This window comes from Scyliorhinus canicula, chromosome 5 (assembly GCF_902713615.1).
Source record: "Scyliorhinus canicula chromosome 5, sScyCan1.1, whole genome shotgun sequence".
NCBI classification, from domain to species: domain Eukaryota; kingdom Metazoa; phylum Chordata; class Chondrichthyes; order Carcharhiniformes; family Scyliorhinidae; genus Scyliorhinus; species Scyliorhinus canicula.
This window is the reverse complement of record NC_052150.1, coordinates 149,620,357-149,645,145: the sequence shown is the minus strand read 5'-3', so window position 1 is coordinate 149,645,145 and position 24,789 is coordinate 149,620,357. Positions and strand designations below refer to the sequence as shown.

The following is a 24,789-nucleotide window of genomic DNA, read 5'->3' as shown; positions in this document are numbered from 1 at the left end:
AATTTTCTTAGTTTCCGATGGAAGTATAGGCGCTGTTGTGCTTTCTTGGTGGTAGCCCGACATGAATGGACCAGGACAGATTTTTGGAGTTGTGTACCCCTAGGAATTTGAAACTGCTAACGATCTCCACCTGTGCCCTGTTGATGCTGACAGGCGTGTCCAGCACTTTGCTGCCTGAAGTCAATGACCAGCTCTTTAGTTTTGCTGGCATTGAGGGATAGATTGTTGTCACTGCACCACTCCACTAGGTTCTCTATCTCCCTCCTGTATTCTGACTCGTCGTTATTCGAGATCCAGCCCACAATGGTCGTATTGTCAGCAAACTTGTAGATGGAGTTGGAACCAAATTTTGCCATGCAGCCGTGTGTGTACAGGGAGTGTAGTAGGGGGCTAAGTGCGCAGCCTTGAGGGGCCCCGGTATTGAGGACTAGGACTATTGTGGAGGTGGTGTTGGTGTTCATTCTTACTGATTGTGGTTTGTGGGTCAGAAAGTCGAGGATCCAGTTGCAGAGTGAGGAGCCAAGTCCAAGGTTTTGGAGCTTTGATTTGAGCTTGGCTGGGATTATGGTGTTGAAGGTGGAGCTGTAGTCAATAAATAGAAGTCTGATGTAGGAGTCCTTGTTGTCGAGATGCTTTAGAGGTGATGTAGTGCCAGCGAGATGGCGTCTGCTGGGAACCAGTTGCGACAGTATGCGAATTGCAGTGGATCTAGGCGTTCTGGGAGTATGGAGGTGATGCGCTTCATGGCCAACCTCTCGAAGCACTTCATTACGACTGAAATCAGGGCCACCGGACGGTAGTCATTGAGGCACAATGCCTGATTCTTCTTTGACACCGCGGTGTATGATGGTGAGCAATTGCTCATATGAGCAAATGACTTTTTGAGTTCTGCATATTAATTTAGTCATTGGCCTTTTCAAGCTAACAGTTTTTCCGAAACAGTTATATCTACATGGTCAATATTAAGATCATCATAAAGTATGGACTCATTTAACCATACAGAAGAACAAGTTCTTTTCTTGATAGTGTTGATTCTTTCTGCGCAGGAGTCCATTTAAGAAACTTACTTTGGAAAAAAAAAAGTTGTCATTATTTTGAAAATGTTGCTGTTTTTCAAAGGAAACAAACCAGCTCAATTAAATTACCATTAGAGATAAGTTGGAAGTTCCCTTCCAAGTCACTCACCATCCTGACTAGGAAATATATTGCCGTTTCTTTACTGTCGCTGGGGCAAAATCCTGTAACTCCTTCCCTAATAGCACAGTAGGTGTACCTACACCACATGGACTGCAACGGGTCAAGAAGGGAGCGGACCACCACCTTCTGAAGGGTATTTAGGGATGGGCACCAAACGCTGGCCTGGCCAGCAAAGCCCACATCCTGTAAAAATTAATTTTAAAAAACAGGTTGGGGAGGTGTTTGGTGCATCACTGAAATAATAATAATAATTTCTTATTGTCGCAAGTCAATGAAGTACTGTGAAAAGCCCCTAGTCGCCACATTCCAGGTTTGTGGAGGCCGGTATGGGAATTGAAACTGTGCTGCTGGTCTAGTTCTGCATTACAAGCCAGCTGTTTAGCCTACTGTGCTAAATAGATCCCGTAGAGCATCCGAATCAGAGAGGAGTGTGCCACTCGGCTCCTCGAGCCTGTTCCGCCACTAAATAAGATCATGGTGATCTGATTGTAACCTCAACTCCACATTCCTACCTACCCCTGATAATCTTTCACCCTGTATTTATCAAAAATCTATCTAACTCTACCTAAAAATAATGAAAGGCTCTGCTTCCACTGCCTTTTGAGGAACAGAATTCCAGAGACTCACGACCCTCTGAAAGAAAAACATTTCTCCTCAACTCTGTCTTAAATGAGCGGTGACTCATTTTTAAAAAGCAATCACTAGTTCTAGATTCTCTGACAAGAGGAAACATCTGCCCCACATCCACCCTGTCGAGACCCGTCAGGATCTTAAAGATTTCGATCAAATCGCCTCATACCCTTCTGAACTGTAGTGGATAACAATCTAATCTCCAACATTTCCTTATAAGACAACCTGCGCATTCCTGGTATTAGTCCAGCAAACGTTTTCTGAACTGCGTATTTACATCTTTCCGTAAGTAAGGAGACCAATACTGTACACAGTATCCCAAATGTGGTCTCGCCAATTCCCTGTACAACTGAAGAATAACCGTCCTACTTTTGTAGTCAATTCCCCTTAGCTTTCCTGATTACTTGCTGTCCGTGATTGATGGTATTTATTGTTGTTAAATTGTGCTGGTGATGTGGGAGGTGGATATTAAGACAAGGGAACCGATCACAACAGTTTTCCCTGAGTGGTGGAGTTGCAGCTCAACCCACCCCAGCAAATGGTGAATATTCCATCACAAAAATGGCACAGAAGCTTTGAGGAGTCAGGAGGCAAGTCATTTGTTACAAATTCCCAGCTTCTGCCTTTCCTAAAGGGTTTAGATGGTGGGGCCTCAGTGTTGGTGGTGCTGTTGAAAATCCAATCATGTTGTTGCACTTTTTACTCGTTGGTAATTATCATTGCGTAGCATCAACTTAGCTTGAATGATATGGCACATGTCAGCGCAAGACTGGATTTTTAGCTGCTTAATTTTCGAAGTTGTGAATGAAGCTGGGACATTGTAGCAGTTCTGTAAAAAAATTGCAAACGATAGAACACTTTGCACATGTATCATTCCGTTTAATATTTTTTTTTTACATTCTCAGCAACAAATGGCCACTCAGAGTGCCTACGGCTCCTAATAGGTAATACTGACCTCTACACTGCAGTGGACATTCAAGATGGAAATGGACAGTGAGTAAAATAAAATATTTCTACTGCATGTTCCATTGGAAAGGTAGACTTTTTTTGGTGTAGGTTAAAGGTGCTTGGAAGAATTGAATTGTATTGACGTTTAAGGAAAAGATTACCATGGGAGAATGTTGAGAACAGAAAAAAATACAATTTTTTTAATGTAAATTGCTTTCTCTTTATGGCCATAGAATATATATATTAAATGCCTCAGCTTACACAGAGTAGCCACTCTGTAGCTGGCGGCAGGCCAAAGTTTGGTCATAAAATTGCTTTTACTATAAATATATTCAGAAAAAGATTCTTTGCAGCTAAGGACTGCTTCATGGAATTAGTTGTTCTCCCTTGATAGCTGAGCTGATTGAATCACTGAGTACCTGAGCAATACAGGCAGCAATAAATCACGCCTGAGTTAGCAGATGTCTGATGGAGTGGAAGTTGGGAGAATTAAGAAATTATCTCGGCTCGTTAATGAAATAGTAGCTCTGTTGGAAGTGCATATGCATGTTAGGACACATAGAGGTGTAATCCTCCCTTCCTTCTCAATCAAATGCTTACCTCATTATTTCACTATGCAATAGATGCAAACTACCAGCCTGTTGGTCTGATTCAACAATGAGACTTTTACTTGGCTGCTCATTTTTTTTTAATGTACTGGCCATCCATTTTATCCCTCGTCAGTCATTTTGCTCTTCTGCATTTGACCACTTTTTGTGAAGTGCCTCGTGCATCTCCACCTTCCCCACGAGGACCACGGCCGCCTCCTCCCGATCAGCGGCCTGCTGCTGCAACTCCTGAATGGCCGCCCCCTGGGCTGTCTGGGTCTCAAGCAGCTTGCTGGTAGTCGCATTCAGGGAGTCCAGCAACTCAGCCTTCAGCTCCGCAAAACAGCGCAGAAGAGCAGCTTGCTGCTCCTGTGCCCACTTCTACCAATCCTCGGGTGCTCCGCCGGCCGCCATTTTGTCATCATCCCCCCGCTTTTTTCTGGGGAGCTGCTGCAGCCTTTTTCTTTGCCCCACTCCGGGTGCGCACCATAAATTTCGGGGAATGTTCCTCCAAATACCTTCCCCCATCGGGAATCGTCGAAACAGCGCCGTTTGGGGCCCTAAAACAGGCCCGAAAGCCCTTCAGTAGCGGGAGCTGCCGAACGTGTGGCTTAGCTCCGCATCACCGCAACCGGAAGTCGCTCTTCTGCATTTGAGTTCATGCCAAAGCACTGCAGCAGTTTGCCAAATTACCCTTGGGAGAATGTTGAAGACACACCTATAGAAATCTTCAAGATATTTTTTAAAATGCACGCGTACATTAATGCTACTGTGCCGGACATGTGTTCATTCAGTGGGATGACAATCTTCAGCTGCTTTGTGTGGTAACCAGTTTATCTTCGTTCCCCTCTCCCTCAAATTGGATTCAAAAGCATCTAGCAGCTTGAATCTTTCAAACATCCTTGTGATCATTACCATTTTCATCCTGTAATTGGATATTATAGATTTAAAAGATGATGTATAATTCATATGGTGTATTTAGAGGCTTTTTGTTTTGAAAGTTAAAGTTTCCATGCATTTGGGTCACCCAGAAATATATTGTTCTGTATGTACTTGACGTGGAAGTATACCAGAGCAACCTTTTAGCCCCGAGACATTCAACAGCATTCATTTTCCTTTTGCTCTGCTTTATTTTGCCTTTCAGAATTTATATTTTGTAAGAAGTGAGCTGTAGTGCTGTTCAAGATTTCTTATAGAGCAAAAATTGCCAGTATCTGTTTTACCACATATATTCTGACAGCATAAATCAAAGTTGCATGCTTTTATTGCTCTTTATTAAAAAGAAAAAACATTAAGCCGTTGACAGCACAGTTGAGGTAGTAAGCTAATGCACAGATGTGAATTTTTGAGTCAAGATGCACAAACATTTGGACTGCTCGTAGGTTTCACTTTAATTTTTTTTTTTTTTGGCCCTATCAGTGCTATATTTAGCACTAAATTTGACCAGGAAATAGTTCTGAAACTATTCTAGTTGTGGTTGAAAGAAAAATTAAATCACTCAAATTGTTCATTTTTATAAGGTTAGATGTGATTTGCATAGTTGCCGTTGCTTAACTGATAAATATGTTGCTGCTTGTATTAAGACTAAAAATGGTAAATACCATATTTTCTAACTCGTACTGACCTTAATTTTTGATGTAAAGCATTCTTTGCTTAGTAATGTTTTGTATCAAATGTACCCAAGTTGAATAGCAAAAGGAGACCCCAAAAAAAACATCTTTTGCAGTTGAATTCTAACAGCTTTGAAGATGCAACAGTCTTGCTTGCTTTCTATATATTTCAGAAATTGTTTCAACGTATTTATTCACGACCATAAGTACCGTAGAACTGATGCAACTTCACCCCATAGGTATCATCGTGTGTAAAATAAACTGCTGTGTTTTAACAGAAACTGTAGTGAATGAATAAGTACACTCTGTTGTGTTGTTACCTTTGCAAGTGGTATCAAAACATTGAAATTTTAATATTTATATTCAATAAAAATGCCAAAATTAAATCAAATGCTTACCAACTTTGTTTTATCTCTCATATAAAAAATGACCATTTGTAAAAAGAGCAAGCACTTTGGTGGAGATGATGGTGTAGTGGTAATATCATTAGATTAGTAATACAGATACAGAGGTAAATCCTTTGCAGCCATAACTTCAAATCCCATTAGAGCAGTTGGTAAAACCTAAATACAATTTATTAAAAGTCAGGAATTGCAATCTAGTCTCTGTAATGATGACCATAAAATATCATTGACTGCTGTAAAAACCCATCTAATTCACTGATGGGAGGGAAGAAAATCAGTCTTGCTCACCTGGTCAGGCTTTCTTGTGACTCCGAGCCTACAACAATGTGGTTGAGTTTTAACTGCCCTCTGAAATGGCAATGCAAGGGCATCTGCAGCAAAGGCTGACCTAGCCATGACACCCATCCCATCAAAGAATACATTTTTAAAAACTTTGAAAACCATACTGCAAATGACTTGAGGAGGAGTGATAGGAAACAATATAAAATTTGAGCAAAAATAAATAGACTTGGAAGGCGAAAAACAGAAGCTGTAGAAAGTAGAAGGGTTAAGTACATTTGTCTATCCTTCTCGAAATCCTTTCAATTAAGTATAAACAGCATTGTGTACACATTTTAAAATGCTTATTCAGTCACACTTGTAAAAGAAACATACTTTCCAATCTCCAATCTTGTTTGTTCATTGGCATGTGTACTAATAGACTATTGTACATTGTGGTTATGTATTTAATCTATATAAATAGGCCTAGCAACTGTTTCAACAACTGATAGAACTGCACTTGTTGGAAAAAGCACTGGCAATATGGCCATTATTGTTGCTGTTTCTGCATTTTTAGATGCATCAGTGGACATGTCGAAAACTTAAATAGCAATTTTATGGTCAAAGAAAAAACTGCATCTGCTGGTAGCTGGTTACGGGACAAATCTTTATCCAATGCTTGGCATTGGGCCAATTCATATTATTTTATCATTGTAAATCATATTTAAAGCTTATTATTTGAGAGGTATAGCGACACAATAATGACAACTATGAACGTGATTCAGCGATGGCCGACCTGGATCACGCCCTCACCGCACAAGATCCAGATATGGCGGGACTCGAACGGCTGCGCCTGCGAGACCCTGCCAGGGCGGCGTTTAGTACTGGCCCACGCAAACATGGACCAGATGTAACAGCACCTCGGGGGTTCTCGCAGGGCATTAGAGACCCCTGGGTAGTCAGGGAAAGGGCAGGGTGGTACCTTACACTCCCCAGGCACTTCAGCATTACCAGGTTGGCACTGCCAGGGATCTGGCAGGGGGTGGCTTTCCAATTGGAGGAGAGGTGGCCATAAAGCAAGGGGGAGGGGGCTGCAATCAGGGAGGAGGGGAGCGGGACTGCCACTTAAAATTGCACCCCAATCTGTGAACTGCCATTCCTGCTGGCGACCTCAGCTTGCCAGCAGGAAATCTCTCTAAAGTGTGGCCTCGCAGGGAGAAACTCCCCGAAGTCCAAAATAAACCGGCAAAGTGCAGTTGAATTGCGGGCTGATTCGCAGCCCTGTAGCCGGCAAGAATCACCCTGCCAAACCCACCCAAAAGCAGACTTTAACCTTTGTCTGCTGAATTGCACCATATATTACCAATAATTAGGTCACGTGTTAAGTAGTTACATATTTTACCTGTTTTACTTTTAAATTGCTTTTTAAATGTTGAAATTAAAAGGAAATGTTTCCCCAGTCGTGTATCACTCCTGGTAAATTCATTTTTTTTCTTTTATTCATTTACGGGATGTGGACATCACTGGTTAGGCCAGCATTTATTGCCCCATCCCTAATTTCCCTTCAGAAGGTGATGGTGACTTGCCTTCTGAAGTTCCTTTGAGCCAGGTGTGACTCCAACAGGGAAGGGTGTTCCTCCCGATTCCCATTGACTCCAGTTTAACTCGGGCTCCTTGATGCCATATTTTGTCAAATGCTGCCTTAATGTCAAGGGCAGTCACTCTCACCTCACCATTGGCATTCAAGCCTGTTGTCCATATTTTAACCAAGGCTGTAATGAGGTCAGGAGCGGAGTGACCCCGGCGGAACCCAAACTGAGCGTCCGTCAGCAGGTCATTGCTGAGTAAGTGCTGCTTGATAGCACTGATGATTACTCCTTTCTTCACTTTGCTGATGATAGAGAGTAGACCGATAGGGCGGTAATTGGCTGGGTTGGATTTGTCCTCCTTGTGTACATGTCTATTTTAATTCTATTATCAATATTCATAATATGCACTCAAAATACATGAAATAAACTGATTTCTTATGTTAAATGTTCGCCTTAAAAAAAACTTGACTACATAATTAAATTTGGCATATAACCATAGTTTGAATTGCTTTCTTTCTTGTAGAACTCCTCTGATGTTGTCAGTTTTGAATGGACATACGGATTGTGTATGCTCCCTTCTTAAGGGTGCAAATGTAGATGCCAAAGACAAATGGGGGAGAACTGCATTACACAGAGGGGTGAGTACTTTTTGATGGTTTGGCTCTTAATTTATTGTATAAACATGAACTCGAATTCCACTCACGAGTCGGCTTCCACAGCCACAGCAGGTGATGCTCAGTGCGGATGTGACGGATGCCCTGAGCGCAGTCCATCATCTCCCAAGATGGACAGATGCCATCATTCATTCAAATATGAACAAATCTGAGATGCTTTTGAAGGAGGCTACTGTTGTTACTACATTGTAAATAATAACACAGCGCAGTCTCAGCTCCTGGATGGTTTGTATTTCTAACTGGTTTTAGTTGCTCAATCACAGTAAAGAATTAAGAATGAACAGGCAGGCAAATAAATTGAATAATAGTCGTTTGGTTGTATAGGACTTGAATATTGCTGATAAAAGAGACTTGCTGAAGCTTTTCATCTTGCACTCATCAGGACAATTTTCAAGATTACCGAGTTGTAAAGGGAACAACAATTTATACTGCATGAGAAGCAAGTGGGCTCTGATTGGCATTGCCGTATAACTGCACCAGGAACTGACAGTTAACTGACAAACTTTGATTAAATTTACACCAGGCAGGTTGAGTCTGATTGGCCACTGACAACGTGTCTCTTCTTTCAGTAAAACTTTATAATATAATTGGATTTACTGTAACTATTTTACAAAACTGGTTTTAAGAATATGTTATGAGTATTTGATGTACGAAAAGTCTCAAAACCTGGAAATATATTTTTTGGGCAAAATGCATAATGTATAAAAAGCCTGAATGGTTTTTATCACTGAGAATAGAAATGTTGTGCATAGCAATTGTCTGTTTTGCATTTGAAAACCATTTTATGGCACATTGGCTCTGACCACTGAACTAGCTCTTGCTTTCTTAGTTAGCATATACTTTTGTCAGCAAATCAACTTCAACTTAGTGGCATTATTGCATATACTATGGAATCAAATGCATGTTTTCTCAGTCCATGGACTGCTTGAAGATAGGCAGTGTTCCAGAACCATGAACAAACTTCAGACTATATTGCTGTGCTAACACAGAATTAAACAGGTAGATTTTATTTTTAAAAGAATGAATAAAATACCATTGGAAAAATGTAAACATACCGGACTTAATTTTTTATATACGGTTGGTAGTTTTCATAAATTGTGTTGTGGTTACTTCAGCAAGATTAATTTATTCACACAAGAACCAGATAGATTGAGAATGTTATTTATCTTCTCCTTCAAAAACAGTACAGTTTTATATGTTACACAATTGGAGTTATTGTAAAACTTGTGTTTTATAGGCAGTAACTGGTCATGAAGAGTGTGTGGAAGCTTTACTTCAACACAACGCTAACTTCTTAATTCGGGACTGCAAGGGTCGCACATCTCTGCACTTGGCAGCTGCTTGCGGACATGTAGGAGTACTTGGGGCATTACTTCAAGCTGCATCCTCAATGGATATTGTTCCTATAGTTTCAGACAATCATGGTTACACACCTCTGCACTGGGCTTGTTACAATGGTAAATAAGTTCAACTTATATCTGTGGCCTGCAAATAAATTATGTTGATTTACAGTTTATGTTCAAAACCAACAGCAAGAAATCTTCTAACTTCTGTATTACAAATAACTGAATCATTGGGCAGTTCTGAAATTACTCTCTTTACAGAAAATGTGTGCTCCCATTTGCCACCTGTCCTTTTGCTGTTCAGAAATTCAATTTTTAATCTTTGTTCCTCTGTACCATATATACATTGTTAATTATTTCTGCCTTCATACTGATGTCCATTATTTTTTAATAGTACCTGCACTTTGGAACCTCATAGGTTTCTGATAACTATCTCTTCGCTATTTGCCTTTTTGAAGAATATAATTTATTGTGGGGCAACACGGTAGCATGGTGGTTAGCATAAATGCTTCACAGCTCCAGGGTCCCAGGTTCGATTCCCGGCTGGGTCACTGTCTGTGCGGAGTCTGCATGTCCTCCCCGTGTGTGCGTGGGTTTCCTCCGGGTGCTCCGGTTTCCTCCCACAGTCCAAAGATGTGCAGGTTAGGTGGATTGGCCATGCTAAATTGCCCGTAGTGTCCTAAAAAGTAAGGTTAAGGGGGGGGGGGGGGGGGGGGGGGTTGTTGGGTTATGGGTATAGGGTGGATACGTGGGTTTCAGTAGGGTGATCATGGCTCGGCACAACATTGAGGGCTGTAGGGCCTGTTCTGTGCTGTACTGTTCTATGTTCTATGTATCACGCAATAGTACTTCCATTCTGTGTATTGCTTAAAAGTTGATTGGGCTTTTTTGTCGTCAGTTTTTCTGTCTCCGAGCTCTGGGGTTGCTTTGGGTTTCAGAGCTCCAGTGGCAGCTGGAGTCACTGGCACATCTGCATGGTTGAGAACTTTGTGGATAACACGTTTAGAGGTGTGGTCGCACCACACTTTAGGAGCAGGGAGGCAGAAGGGGTAACTGTCAGGCAGACAAAGAGGCTCCTGACAGTCCGCTCACTAAGCGGTTTCCATTTTGGATACTGGTTGGGGTGTAGGTTCCTCGAAGGAAGCTGTCAGGGCCAAGTTTCTGGCACCATGATTGGTTCAGCTATAGGTCAGGGGAGGAATAAAGGAAGAGCAGTAGTGATAGGGGGTTCGTTAGTTACGGGAACAGGCAGGTGTTTCTGTGGCCCTAGGCATGACTCCAGGTGGTATGTTGCCTCACTGGTGCCGGGGTCAAGGATGTCACGGGGCATCTGCAGGACATTCTTCTGGAGGAGGGTGAACAGCCAGAGGTTGTGGCCCACATTGATACAAATAACTTGGTTAGGAAAGGGAAGGTGTGGGTAGAGTGCCTTGTCTCTAATTTAACAAAGGAGAGGGATGATGGGGATAATCGAGTCAGAGGAGGATTGTGAAATATTAATAAAATAAGGATGGGGCGGCACATGGCGCAATGGTTAGCACTGGAACTATGGCGCTGAGGACCCGGGTTCGAATCCCAGCCCTGGGTCACTGTCCGTGTCGAGTTTGCACATTCTCCCCATGTCTGCGTGGGTTTCACCCCCACAACCCAAAGATGTGCAGGTTAGGTGGATTGCCCACGCTAAATTGCCCCTTCATTGGAAAAAAAAAATAATTGGGTACTCTAAATTTATTTTTAAAAATATTTTTTTTTTCCCCCACTTAGAAATGAACAGATTAATCAGGGATAGTTAGTATGGTTTGTTAGGGAACGGTCATGTCTTACCAACTCAAACAAATGTTTTGAGGAAGTAACAAAGATTGATGAGAGTAGTGCAGTGAATGTTGTCTACATGGATTTTAGTAAGCTATTTGACGAGGTCCCACATGGCAGAATGCTCAGAAAAGTAAAAGCCCATGGGATACAGAGGAATGGGCAAATTGGATTCAAAATTCACTCCTTGACAGGAAGCAAAGGGTAATGGTCGATGGATGGTTTTGAGAATGGAAAACGATTTCCAGTGGCAGTCTACAGAGCTCCGTGTTGGGTCCTTTGCTGTTTGTTTATATATTAGTGATTTGGTCTTCAATATAAAAGGCATGATTGGGAAATTTGTAGTTGACACAGAAATTGCCCAGTAGTTTATACTGAAGAGGATAACTGATGTCTTCAGAATTATATTAATGGTTGGATTGAGTGGGCGGCGAAGTGCCAAATGGAATTCGATCCTTGGGCGGCATGGTGGCGCAGTGGTTAGCACTGCTGCCTCACAGCGCTGAGGACCCGGGTTCAATCCCAGCCCCAGATCATTGTCTATGTGGAGTTTGCACATTCTCCCTGTGTTTGCGTGGGTCTCGCCTCCACAACCCAAAGATCTGCAGGCTAGGTGGACTGGCCATGTTAAATTGCCCCTTAATTGGAATTGGGTGCTCTATTTTTTAAAATGGAATGAAATCCAAAGAAGTGTGAGGTAATGCAGTTTACAAGAATGTTGCCAGGGCTTGAAAACTGGAGCTATAAGGTATTAGGAAAACAAAAGTAATTTTAAGGGATTTATATTTGTTTTGGTGAACAGTTAGCAATAAGATATAGTTTTAAGTGTGTTAAATTTAATGTTGTTGTGCCGAGTAAGGTAAAACCTATAGTTAGATTCATGCTGGGAACTAGTGTGAGGTTTGGTTAAGCTCCAGCTGTGTTTTATTGTGCTTTGCGTGGGGTATGATGCGAAGAGTAAATAGGCCAGTAGAGATACAGATTCCCTTCAGTGCAGAAGGAGGTCATTTGGCCTATTATAAGACCATAAGACAGGAGCAGAATTAGGCCACTCGGCCATTGAGTCTGCTCCGCCATTCAATCATGGCTGATATTTTCTCATCCCCATTCTCCTGCCTTCAACCCATAACCCCTGACCCCCTTATTAATCAAGAACCTATCTATCTCTTGTCTTAAAAACACTCAGTGAATTGGCCTCCACAGCCTTCTACGGCAAAGAGTTCCAGATTCACCACCCTCTGGCTGAAGAAATTCCTCCTCATCTCTGTTTTAAAGGATCGTCCCTTTAGTCTGAGTGAGATGGTGTCCTCTGGTTCTAGTTTTTTCTACAGGTGGAAACATTCTCTCCACGTCCACTCTATACAGGCCTCGCGGTATCTTATAAGTTTCAATAAGATCCCCTCTCATTGAGTCTTCACCGACCCTCTGAAAGAGCACTCTATCTAGGCCAGGGGTGGGCAAACTACGGCCCGCGGGTCGCATGCGGCCCGCCAAAGGTCTTTATGCGGCCCACCAAGATCAAGTCATATTAAAAAAAAAAAAAATTTTTTTTTAAATTTTTTTTTTAATTTTAAGGTTAATGGGGGGGGGGGGGGGGGGCTGTTGGGTTACTCGTATAGGGTGGATACGTTGACTTGAGTAGGGTGATCATTGCTCGGCACAACATGTGTTTCATGTGAAGTTTCTACTTTAAAATATTAATAAAAATTAATTGCTTTTTTTTCTTTAAAAACCTTTTATTTTGGCTATATTAAATATTAATTATTTTACTTAATATACTATGCGGCCCTTTAAAATTGCGAATTTCTGAATGTGGCCCTTGCACGGAAAAGTTTGCCCACCCCTGATCTAGGCCCAATCCCCATCCTATCCCAATAACCCCGCACATTCGTCATGGCCAATCCCCCTATCTTGCACATCTTTGGGCACTTATTTAGCATGTGGGTGTTGCGTAGCAACTGGGGCCTGAAGGTAAAGAAGCTTTAAGTTTTAGTTACAACTGAATTTGTCAGAAATTGGAGATAGGTAGTGAGAGAGAAGGCAGCTCTCACAGCTCTGCCAGAAGCAGTTGACTTCAGCAGGCTGGAGAGGGAACATCTCTTTCAGCTTTGCTAGGAGAAAAGGCATGCCATGCTATAATGGTTCAGAAATCAAGTGCAGAGATCTGAAGAACCATTAGATAAGGAAACTAGAGAAATGCAGACATTTCCAAGAAGCAAAATGTATTAGAACAGAGCACTTTAAGACAGACAACTGCAAAGAAGGCCAAGGACACCAGAAAGATATCCAAGTGATTTTCAGGTTTGTGAGATTTTACTACAGCCTGTGGAACTTTTGGTGATTTTGCGTAAAAGCAGTTAAAACAAAGGAAACCTAAAAGGGAGTAATGTAAAATCCTGACTGGATTCGCTGTTAAAATTGGACTGGAAGCTTTGTTTAAAAGACACTATTGTGACAATCTGGGGGAATTCTGAGGAGAAATCCATAGACAGTAATTTGGGTTCAAAGCGGAGTGCATGTATTTGACCACAGTCATCATGTGTAATTAAAAGGGACTTTTGTGTTAATTAGACCATTGTAACTTAAGGTGTATTCTGTAATTCATTTTAATCTTTAAATCTGTGAGGATTTGTTAAGCTGAGTGGAGAGTAAAGGAGTATAGTATTATTCAATTTTTCCATGTTTAATGGGTGGCACAGTGGTTAGCACTGCTGCCTCACAGCAACAGGGACCCAGGTTCAATTCCGGCCTTGGGTCACTGTCTGTGTCGAGTTTGCATGTTCTCCCCATGTCTGCGTGGGTTTCTGGTTTCGTTCCACAGTCCAAAGATGTGCAGGTTAGGTGGATTGGCCATGCTAAATTGCCCCTTAGTGTCCAGGGATGTGCAGGTTAGGTTATGGGGTTACAGGGATAGGGCTGTGTGAAAGTAGGAGGGCCAGTACAGACTCGATGGGCCAAATGGCTTCCTTCTGCACTGTAGGGATTCTATGATTTTCTATTAATAAATATTTTTTCTTGCTGTTGAAACCAATTTGCGGCCTGTGACTCTCTTCCTCCAGTTTTAAAAAAAACATAAAAGTTCAGCCTTTCGAGCCAGAGTTCCATTCTGGAATTTTCCAGTCAGTTAAAACATGGGACTGTAACAGAGGAAAGATTGGATAAACTAGAATTGTTTTTCTTCCAACAGAGGAGGCGGAGTGGTGACTTAATTGAGGTGTAGAAGATTATGATGGACCTAGATAGAGTTGACAGGAAAGACCTGTTTCCCTTAGCAGAGGAGTCAATTATTAGGCATACCGATCTAGGGATTAGAGGAAACATGAGGAAAAACATCTTCACCCAGAAGGTGGTGGGTGTCTGGAATTTGCCGCCTAGTTTGATTGTGGAGGCAGAAACCCTAATCTCATTTAAAAGATACCTTGATCTGCACCTGAAGTGCTTTGTCCACAGAGAAAAAAAATATTTAAACTGCTTTATGAACTTTTTTAAAAATACATTTAAGGCTATCCTTTTTTTTCCAATTAAGGGCCAATTTAGCGTGATCCTGCGCATCTTTGGGTTGAGTGTGTGAGACCCATGCAGACACTGGGAGAATGTGAAACTCCACACAGACAGTGACCCGGGGCCAGGATCGCACCTGGGTCCTCTGCGCCGTGAGGCAGCAGTGATTGTTTTATGAATTTGTGTTATCAAGGAAACATTTCTTATAAATTACCTTGAAAGCTGTCATTAAAATTTAGCAAGAAACATAATGCAATATTGCTTGTTTGAATGAATGTGTTCATTAATACTCCTCTACTTCCAAGGCCTCAATCACAAACCAAGCCATCTCTATACATTTGCCTGTATCCCTCACCACCCACACTGCCCATCAAACTCTACTTCTTTGAAAAATAAACTTCCCCAAGACACATTTTCTTATGATATGACTTAGTTTTTTCCCCTTGATTACAAGGAATGCAGACATGAATGCATCCCGTATGTCACTGGTTTAGTAGATCCGCCCATCACCATGTCTAATTGGGCCACATTAAATACTATGGGCCTAATTCTCCACTGCTAAAGCCACTGTGTTCCAGGGTCCTGCTGAGAATGAAACTAGCCTAAAGCTTCTTTTCTCCATTACTATCTGTCTTCTTTGGAAGGATCAAATCATGAAGTCACTTGTTATAGATCTTTTTTTGTTATTGTGAAGAATTTCCATCTTCCCAACAGAAGTTAGCCATGGTCATTCAAGGAGTAAAAATTCAACTTTGTTATAATAATAGTAATGGTTATTATTGTCACAAGTAGGCTTACATTAACACTGCAATGAATTTACCATGAAAAGCCCTTGGTCGCCACATTCCAGCGCCTGTTTGGGTACACAGAGGGAGAATTCAGAATATCCAATTCACCTAACAGCACGCCTTTTTGGACTTGTGCGAGGAAACTGGAGCACCCATAAGAAGCCCACGCAGACACAGAGAGAATGTGCAGACTTCGCACAGACAGTGACCCAAGCCGGGAATCGAACCAGGGACCTTGGCGCTGTGAAGCAACAGTGCTAATCACTGTGGTACCATGTTTAGGTTGCTGCTCAGAATTGATCTCTTGATTTTTCACCGTATCTAAAACACCCAATTATTTTTAATACTCTTGGAATTTGTTGTGACTTCTTACTAATGACGGTTACATCCTTTGTATAGTATTTTATTTCCCTTAGTCCCGCAAGAAAATATACAAAATAGCTGAATACCGCAATTTTCCTCTTTTATTTGGATATTAAATCCAATATCATACAGCTACAAATATTTTTGTATGGAGCTGTTATTGCAATGCCTAGTGCCTAATACTTTCAACAATTAAAACTGGGCGACAAACAAAACTGAAAATAATATCATGTATAATTATACAGCTGATGCTATAATTATATAGCAAACTACAAAATAGAAAAGAATCCCAAGGTGCCTGGCAGTCTTCATGACTAAATGTTTTTCATTCCTGGTGTGCTTCCTTACGAGAACACTACAGTGTTTCTGTACAATCTAAAACAAGAGTAAAAGTACAAAATGGTCTAACGTGTTTTCTTCTCTTCATCAGGTCATGATACCTGTGTAGAACTTCTGCTGGAACAGGAGGTTTTTCAAAAACTGGATGGCAACTCTTTTAATCCATTGCACTGTGCTGTGTAAGTTTGTTTTCAAATCCATTCTGATTTGAATTATTACAAAAGTGTCCAATTAAACATATCTTTTAACTTTTTTTTGTTTCTTTCAGAATAAATGACAATGAAGGTTCAGCAGAAATGTTAATAGACATTCTAGGTGCTAGCATTGTAAACTCTACAGATGGAAAAGGAAGGTAATGGAATGTTAATCTTACAATTCTCATTTTAGTCCCCATATACCTTTGAAAGCTGTAAATCCTGTTGGCTATTAAATGTAACCAATCTCCACTTTGCTTAGTTAGATTCTTGACATTCCTGTTCACAAAGATCAAACAAAAAGGAAAATGAAGTTTATGGGGAGATGGTAATGCCAATACAAAATAGTGACTTAATCCAGTGGAGTATCTAAAAGGTGTCTTTTTCCTCTGGTAGGAGCTTTCTCACAGCCTAGCCAAGCAAAAGCCTGACAATCATATTCACAGAATCATAGCTTACAGCCAATGTCCTCGACATCACCATCCCTGGATATGTCCTGCCCCACTGGCAGGATAAACCCATTAGAGACGGCAACACAGTGGTGTGCAGTCGGAAGGAAGTTGCGCTGGGAGGCCTCAGCATAAACTCTTGGACTCCATGAAGTCTCTTGGTGAAGTCTCACCAAGCCAGCGGGTTAACCTTGGTTCAATGCCGAGTGCGGGAGGAAATGCCATGAGCAGAGCCAGGCATGCCTAAAAATGAGGCATTAACCTTGTGAAACTACAATACAGGACTACTTGCTTACCAAGCAGCATGCAATGGACAAAGCTAAGCAATTCTACAACAAATGGATCCGCTCTAAAGTCTGCAGTCCTGCCACATCCAGCCATGACTGGTGATGAACAATTAAACACTTCACTGGAGGAGGAGACTCCACATCTATCCCCATCCTCAGTGATAGAGTAGCCCAGCGCATCAGTGCCAAAGATAAGGCTGATTCATTTGCAACAATCTTCAGCCAGAAGTGTTGAGGGGATGATCCATCTCTGCCTCCTGCAAAGGCTCCTAGCAGATGCCAGTATTCAGCCAATTGAATTCACTCCACGTGATATCAAGAAACGGCTGATGGCACTGGATACAACAAAGGCTATAAGTCCTGACAATGTTCTGGCAATAGTACTGCATATTTGTGCTCCAGAACTTGCTGTGCCTCTAGCCAAGCTGCTCCTGTACAGCTACAACACTGGCATCTGCCCAGTAATGAGAAAATTATCCAGCTATGTCCTGTATACACAATGCAGGATAAATCCAACCCAGTCAACTACCGCTACATTGGTTTACACTCAATCATCAGTAAAGTGATGGAAGGGATCATCAGCAGTGCTACCAAGTGGCACTTGCTTATCAATAACCTGCTCACTAATGCTTATTTATGTTCTTCAAGGGCCACTCACAAGGTTAATGCCTCATTTTTAGGTATGATCTTATCACAACCTTGCTTCAAACATGCACAAAAGAGCTGAATTGCAGAAGTGAGGCATCAAACATCATTTGACTGAGTATGACATCAGGGAGCTCCAGCAAAACTGGAGTCATAGAATTTACAGTGCAGAAGGACTCCTGGAACGAACAACCTACCCAAGGTTAACACCTCCACCCTATCCCCATAAGCCAGTAACCCCACCCAACACTAAGGGCAATTTATCATGCCCAATCCACCTAACTTGCACATCTTTGGAGTGTGGGAGGAAACTGGAGCACCTGGAGGAAACCCACGCACACACGGGGAGGATGTGCAGACTCCGCACAGACAGTGACCCAAGCCAGAATCGAACCTGGGACCCTGGAGCTGTGAAGCGATTGTGCTATCCACAATGCTACCATGCTGTCAATGGGAATCAGTGCGGGGGGGGCTCTCCGCTGGTATGAATTTCACACAGCACAGGAATTTATTGCAGGTCAATCACCTCAGTTACAGGACATCACTGCAGGTGTTCCTCAGGGTATCAACAGCCTGGAGGTTGCCATTGACCAGAAACTTAAGTGGACTAACCATATAAATACTGTGGCTACAAGAGCAGGTCAGAGGCTAAGAATCCTGTGGCCAGTAACTCACCACCTGATCCCCCAAAACCTGTCCACCATCTACAAGGCTCAGGTCAGGAGTGTGATGGAATACTGTGCTCTTGACTGGATGAATGCAGCTTGAATCATAGAATTTACTGTTCAGTCGGAGGCCATTCGGCCCATCGAGTCTGCACAGGCTCTTGGAAAGAACACCCTACTTCAGCCCACGCCTCCACCCTATCCCCGTTACCCAGTAACCCCAGCTAACCTTTTTGGAAACTAAGGGCAATTTATCATGGCCAATCCACCTAACCTGCACACCTTTGGACTGTGGGAGGAAACCAGAGCACCCGGAGGAAACCCACGCAGACACGGGGAGAACATGCAGACTCTGCTCAGACAGGGGCCCAAGCCGGAATTGAACCTGGGACCCTGGAGCTGTGAAGCAACTATGCTAACCACTGTGCTACCGTGCTGCCCCTAACACCTCCAAAAACAGTCAATCTCGATACCATCCAGGACAAAGCAGCCTGCTTGATTGGCACCCATCCATAAACATTCACTCCCTCCACCACCGATGCACAGTGCCAGCAGTGTGTGCCATTTGCACGATACATACTGCTGGAACTCACCGAGGCTCCTTGGGCAACACCTGATTTCCAATAACTTTACAACACTGATGTTAGGGTATCCGGCCTATATTTTCCTGGTCTACCCCTCTCTTAAATAGCAGTTCAACATTAGCAACAGGCTCTTCCCCACCAGTCCTCTGACTCTACGTATCCAATGAAGATTGAAAGATTGTGACCAAATCATCTGATATTTCTTTTTTTTAAATAAATGTAGTGTACCCAGTTCTTTTTTTCCAATTAAGGGGCAGTTTTAGTGTGGCCAATCCACCTAACCTGCACATCTTTAGGTTGTAGGATAAAACCCACCAAGACACGGGGAAAATGTGCAAACTCAACACGGATAGTGACCGAGGGCCAGGATTCGAATCCGGGTCCTCAGCTCCATAGTTACTCCCAGTGCTAACCACGTGCTGCCCGCATCTGATATTTCTAAGCTTCTTTCAGCAAGCTAGACTGTATTTCAACTGGACCAGGTGATTTGTTAACTTTCAGTTCTCGGATAAGATATTACATTTGTTTCCCAGTTTCCATGATTCAAGTGAACTTTCACATTGAAGAGGAGCAAAATGTCCTCCAATGTTCCCCCTCAATACTGCAAAGACAGATTAACTAGAAATTTATCTCATTACAGAAATTGTTCTGCATACAACATTTGGTGATTTCAGCATAATTATAGTGGCATGCATTCCTGAAGGACTTCATAAAGAGCAATATAAATTAAATCTAATCCTTGTCTTTGTCCAAATCTATTTTCACTAATTGTGTAATAGACTGGGGGAATCTGGAAGAGATGAGATGTTTCAAACTGTATTGAGATATTTCATGTGCCGAATAATGCAGTGATTGAAATGTAACCCATCAAGTAATTCATCCTTCCTAACGGTGGAGCAATGAAACAATTATAACTTGGCTATTTTATTCGCTACAGAACCCCTCTTCATGCTGCAGCTTTCACAGATCATGTTGAATGTTTACAACTTCTACTCAGCCATAATGCTCAAGTAAATACTGCAGATTCAACTGGAAAAACTCCAATAATGATGGCAGCTGAGAACGGGCAGACTAACGCTGTTGGTAAGGATATTATTTGTTCATTTATTTTATCAAGGAAGTGGTGCACATTAGAATCAATGCCAGGATCTTTGACCCGTCATATTATATGCAGTTTGCTTACCTGAACTTGCTGAAATTATTCCTTTATTAAAACAAGCAATTTACTTCACAATTGTGGTCTTTCTTCAGACCTCAGTTAACTTCACTTTGCTTTCAAAGACGTTTGATAAAGTGCCACATTTTAGGCTTGTCAGCACAGTTGAAGACCAAGGAATAAAAGGTGCAGTGGCAGCATGGGTATGAAATTGGCAGGAAGCAATAGTAGTGATCAGATGTTGTTCGGACTGGAAGAACATATACAGTGGGTTCCCCGTGATCCAGCCTAGGATAATTGCTTTTTGTGATATATGTGAATAACCTGCATTTGGGTACACATGGCACAACTTCAAAACTGGCAGATGACACAAAACTTGGAAGTATTATGGACTGTGAGCAGGATAGGGATAGATTTCAAGAGGACGTGTGCTGATGGAATTGACTGACACGTCACAGGTGACATTTATTGCAGAGAGGTGTAAAGTGACATATTTTGATGGAAAGAGGAGAAGAAATATTTAAAAAGGGGTGCAGGAGCAGAGAGACCTGGAAGTATATTTATGATGGCAGGCCAGATTGTGAAAATGGTTTGAAAAAACATACAGAATTCTGGGCTTAAGAGTACAAAAACAAGGGAATTCTGACAAACTTGTAGAAAATGCTGATTTGGTCACAATGAATATGTTGTATCTAATTTTGTGCACCACACTTTAGGAAGGATGTGAAGGCTTTGGAGAGGGTGCAGGAAAGATTTACCAGAATGATTTCAGGAATGAGGAACTCGGTACATGGATAAATTGGAGAAGCCTTAAGTGTTCACTTTTAAAATCCTGGGGGGGGACAGGAATTTACTCAAGATTCCGGACCCTGACATTGGGATGAAATTGGTGTCCCGAGTTCCTGTTTGCTGACATAGCGACTAGCTCAGCAATTCTATCGTAGGCTATCTCCTAATTGATCGCCTCCAGGTTTGCCATCCAATTAAGCATAGTGGAAAAACTGCAGACGCTGCTCGCCCAGTCAGATGGCTCTGCATATCTAAAGCCATGGCAGCCTTACTGGGAGAGATCTCACTGAGGAATCTTGGGAATAGAGAGGGCCCTTCAACATAGTATATAAAGTTAAAAATCAAAGGACCAAGAAAGCAGGTCTCTCTGGGTGGTCATTGGGGTAGGGGCAACCTTTGTTGCCTGCGGCTCCCTCTGTGGGTAATTGAACTGCCAGTTCTGATGTCTGCAGCCTTCCCATGCGCCTGCTGTGGGGCTGGTTTAGCACAGAGGGCTAAATAGCTGGTTTGTAATGCAGAACAAGGCAGCAGCCTTGTTCCGGCCTCTGAACAGGCGCCGGAATGTGGCGACTAGGGGCTTTTCACAGTAACTTCATTGAAGCCTACTTGTGGCAATAAGTGATTATTATTATTATTACACTGATGGCAAACTGGTGAGCATGTGGGGTGAATCGTCCGAATAGGAGCCTTAATCATTTAAATCTACTGCTCACCTGCATTCGCAGGCAGCCAATAGGCATCAGTCCCAACGCTGGGAAGAGGTGGGAATGCCTCCAGGAGCTGTCCTGATGCTGCTGCTTGATATTTTCCCCAGAAAGGTCTTGCCAGGATTGTCTAGATTAAGTAGATAGAAAAAAATTGTTCTCACTGGTTTACAATGCTTCTATTTAAGGTGATAGGCAAAAGAACCAAAGGTTACATGTGGAAAAGTGTTTTTGCTCGGAAGTGGTTATGATCTGAATGCACTTCCCGGAAGGGAGGTTAGAAGTAGATTCGAAAGTTACTTCATAGAATCCCTACAGTGCAGAAGGAGGCCATTCGGCCCACTGAGCCACCCATCCTCCAAAAGAGCACCTCAGCCCACTCCCCGCAGTATCCCTGTAACCTCACCTACCCTACGGGTCAATTTTACTATGGTCAATCCACCTAACCCGCACATCTTTGGACTGTGGGAGGAAACCAAAGAACCTAGAGGAAACCCACGCAGACACGAGGAGAATGTGCAAACTCCACGTAGACAGTCGCCCAAGGCCGAAATTGAACCCGGGCCCCTGCCGCTGAGAGGCAGCTAACCACTGTAAGAGATTCAGATAATTGCTTGAAGAGAAGAAAATTGCAAGGGGTGGGCATAGCTGAATTGCCCTTGCAGAAAGATGGAATGGACTCCACAGGCCACTCAGCCAGTTCTTTTGTACTCTTTACAATTTTGTGATTCTTATGGGAAGATGATTGCAAAATGCATAATATGGGAATTTGTTACTTTTCATGAATAGCCCTACATACCATTTCACTTCAATACTGGGTAGTAATTACATTGTTTATAAACTTACTTCAGCTATTACTGTCTTTTTAATTGCAATGTGTAATACATATTAATTATCATATGTATCCAAGTCTAAAGTCTGATTACCATAGCCAGAAAGAGGCACACTGGAGGATTAAACATGTAATTTTAAAAATTCATTTATGGGATGTGGGCGTCGCTGGCTAAGTCAGCAGTTACTGCTCATCCCTAATTTCCCGTGCTTTAACCCAGATATTAAACAATTTATAGAAGTGATGTCGGTGGGTTGGGTTGTGATGATTATTGGGTTGCTGTGCTGTTCTGATATTCTGTGTATATTTGTTAAATGCCTTGAATAATTTTTTTTAAAAACAAATCCAGTGTGATAAATGGGACTCTTGTTGAGTGGAGTGCTCATTTTAATGCAGTTTTTGTGCTGAAATTTAAAATAATGGGTATTTGCTGTTTTATTCTAGAGGTATTGGTTGGCAGTGCAAAGGCCAACCTTATTCTGCAAGATATGAACAAGAACACAGCCCTCCATTTGGCTTGCAGCAAGGTGAGTGTCGAATTTCAAAAATCTTGGATATGTAGCAATTTTATAGTGTTGGTCATTGGTAGCTGTTTAATATTTTGTCATATAAATATGCAATTGTAATTTAAGTGTTCCCTGGTGACTGGCTGAGGCTAAAACTGCAACCACACCATCCAGTTTCAACACTGAGCTGAGCTTTCAACCCCATGTCCACTCCATCACCAAGACTGACTACTTCCATCTCCAAAGCATCATCTGTCTCCACTGCTGCTTCAATTCATCTGAATCTTCCACTCATGCCTTTGTTATCATCTCCAATGTTGCCTTGACTGCCATTTCCAACCTTCACAAACTTGAGATCGTCCTCCAACAATCTGCTATCCATATCCTTACTCACACAAAGTTCTGTTTATTCTGTTCTCACAGACCTATGGTCAAACCATTTTTGGATACTAGAGGGGACCAGCAAGATAATGACGGTTGAAAAGATAGAATAAGGGCAGCTTACAAATTGAATTTGCCACAGTCACATCTGGTGGCAGCTGTGAGCTGAGCGGTTGCACAAAAGGTGATTCTCCCCTAGAAACTTTTATTTACACCGTTTAACCCGGTCAAATGGGCACCAAAACTGCAAAAGATTCCCCAGCTTAACTCCTATCTACTACTTAACCGACCAGGATGCCATGAGCCAGCAACCAGGCCACAAAAAACGTTAAAAGTAGGGAGAGGAAACCCACAACCCCAGAACAGGGAGACCAGCTAAGTGCCCAGAATCAAGCATGGCAGGCCCAACAGGATTGTCAATGCCGGCCCAACCGATAATGGAAAAGCTGATGGAATTTATCACAAATGAACTCCAGAAGCACAGAGAAGCAGTGAAAGAAGACCTGATGGTGACAATGAGGTCAGCAGTAGAGGCTATGCTGGCCTCCACAAAGAAGTGGACGAGCACCACCAGCTCTGAATATTTTTGGCTATACAGAGACAAGAGGCAGGGATGCCCGCTGTCCTCGCTGTTGTTTGCGCTGACAATTGAGCCACTGTCTATCGCTCTTAGATCAGCGGAGGGGTGGACGGGCATCCAAAGAAGAGACAGGGAGCACAGAGTTTTGCTCTGTGCGGATGAACTGCTGCTTTCTACGTCTTGGACCCCATAGCCAGCATGGGCAAGGTAACTGAACTCCTGAACAACAGAACCTTCTTGGGATACAAACTAAACCTGAGCAAGAGCACACCTAATTAGGACATGGATGACGGTTCTTCCCGGAGGTGGAGGACAAGTGTAAGTGATGTCAGGGGAGCCCGGCCAAACTCAGCGGGTTCTGGACAGCCACCTTCGAGGCCTGTCCAGAGTGGTGGGAGTGAAGATGGAGTCATGCTCATTAGTGGTGGTCTTAGGCATATCGGAGCATCCAGCACTCATTGTGGGGAGGAGGGTCGACGTCCTGGTATTCGCATCCCTGATTGTCTGGCGGAGAATCCTGCTTGGGTGGTAGTCAGCAGAGCTACGCAAGGCCTCAGGCTGGCTATCCAATCTAATGGAGTTTCCAAAACTAGAAAAAATAGAATTTGCCATCAGGGGATCAGGAAAGGTTCCACCACATGTGGAAATAATTCACCAGCCTCTTCGAAGATTCGAAGACCTATTTATGCCAGCAACAAGAAGGGTGCCAGAGCTCATCTCCTGACTCTCTCCATCCTGGGGTGGGGTACTCACTGAGAATCTGCCGTCTCACACCACAGAGGTAGCTCGGACCATAGATACACTATGCTGGTCACTGAAATGTAAATAGACCGCTTATCTCTTTTGTTGTGTTTTTTTCTCTCTCATTATCTCTTACACTGTTTTTGTTTGACAACAATAATGTAAATTTCAATCACATGTATAATAAAATGTATTTGTAACCTCAGTTATGATCAATGCAACTGTACGATTGA

General features: G+C 42.5%; 1 protein-coding gene across 2 annotated transcripts in view; it reads left to right on the top strand.

Annotated features, from left to right (window-relative positions):
- The window catches only part of ankrd28b (ankyrin repeat domain 28b), a 136,232-nt gene that overhangs the window by 95,403 nt on the left and 16,040 nt on the right, over nt 1-24,789 (top strand). The window contains exons 15-21 of one of the 2 annotated variants that reach the window (XR_005460732.1): nt 2,733-2,820; nt 7,747-7,861; nt 9,135-9,354; nt 16,135-16,222; nt 16,312-16,395; nt 19,805-19,950; nt 22,795-22,875. Coding sequence is in view for 1 of the 2 variants with exons in the window: in XM_038797809.1 (XP_038653737.1) it covers nt 2,733-2,820; nt 7,747-7,861; nt 9,135-9,354; nt 16,135-16,222; nt 16,312-16,395; nt 19,805-19,950; nt 22,793-22,875 (824 nt within the window). In the remaining variant the exon portion in view is untranslated. Of the gene's footprint in view, nt 1-2,732; nt 2,821-7,746; nt 7,862-9,134; nt 9,355-16,134; nt 16,223-16,311; nt 16,396-19,804; nt 19,951-22,792; nt 22,876-24,789 lie in introns of both variants that reach the window. The other variant, XM_038797809.1, reaches the window with a different exon arrangement.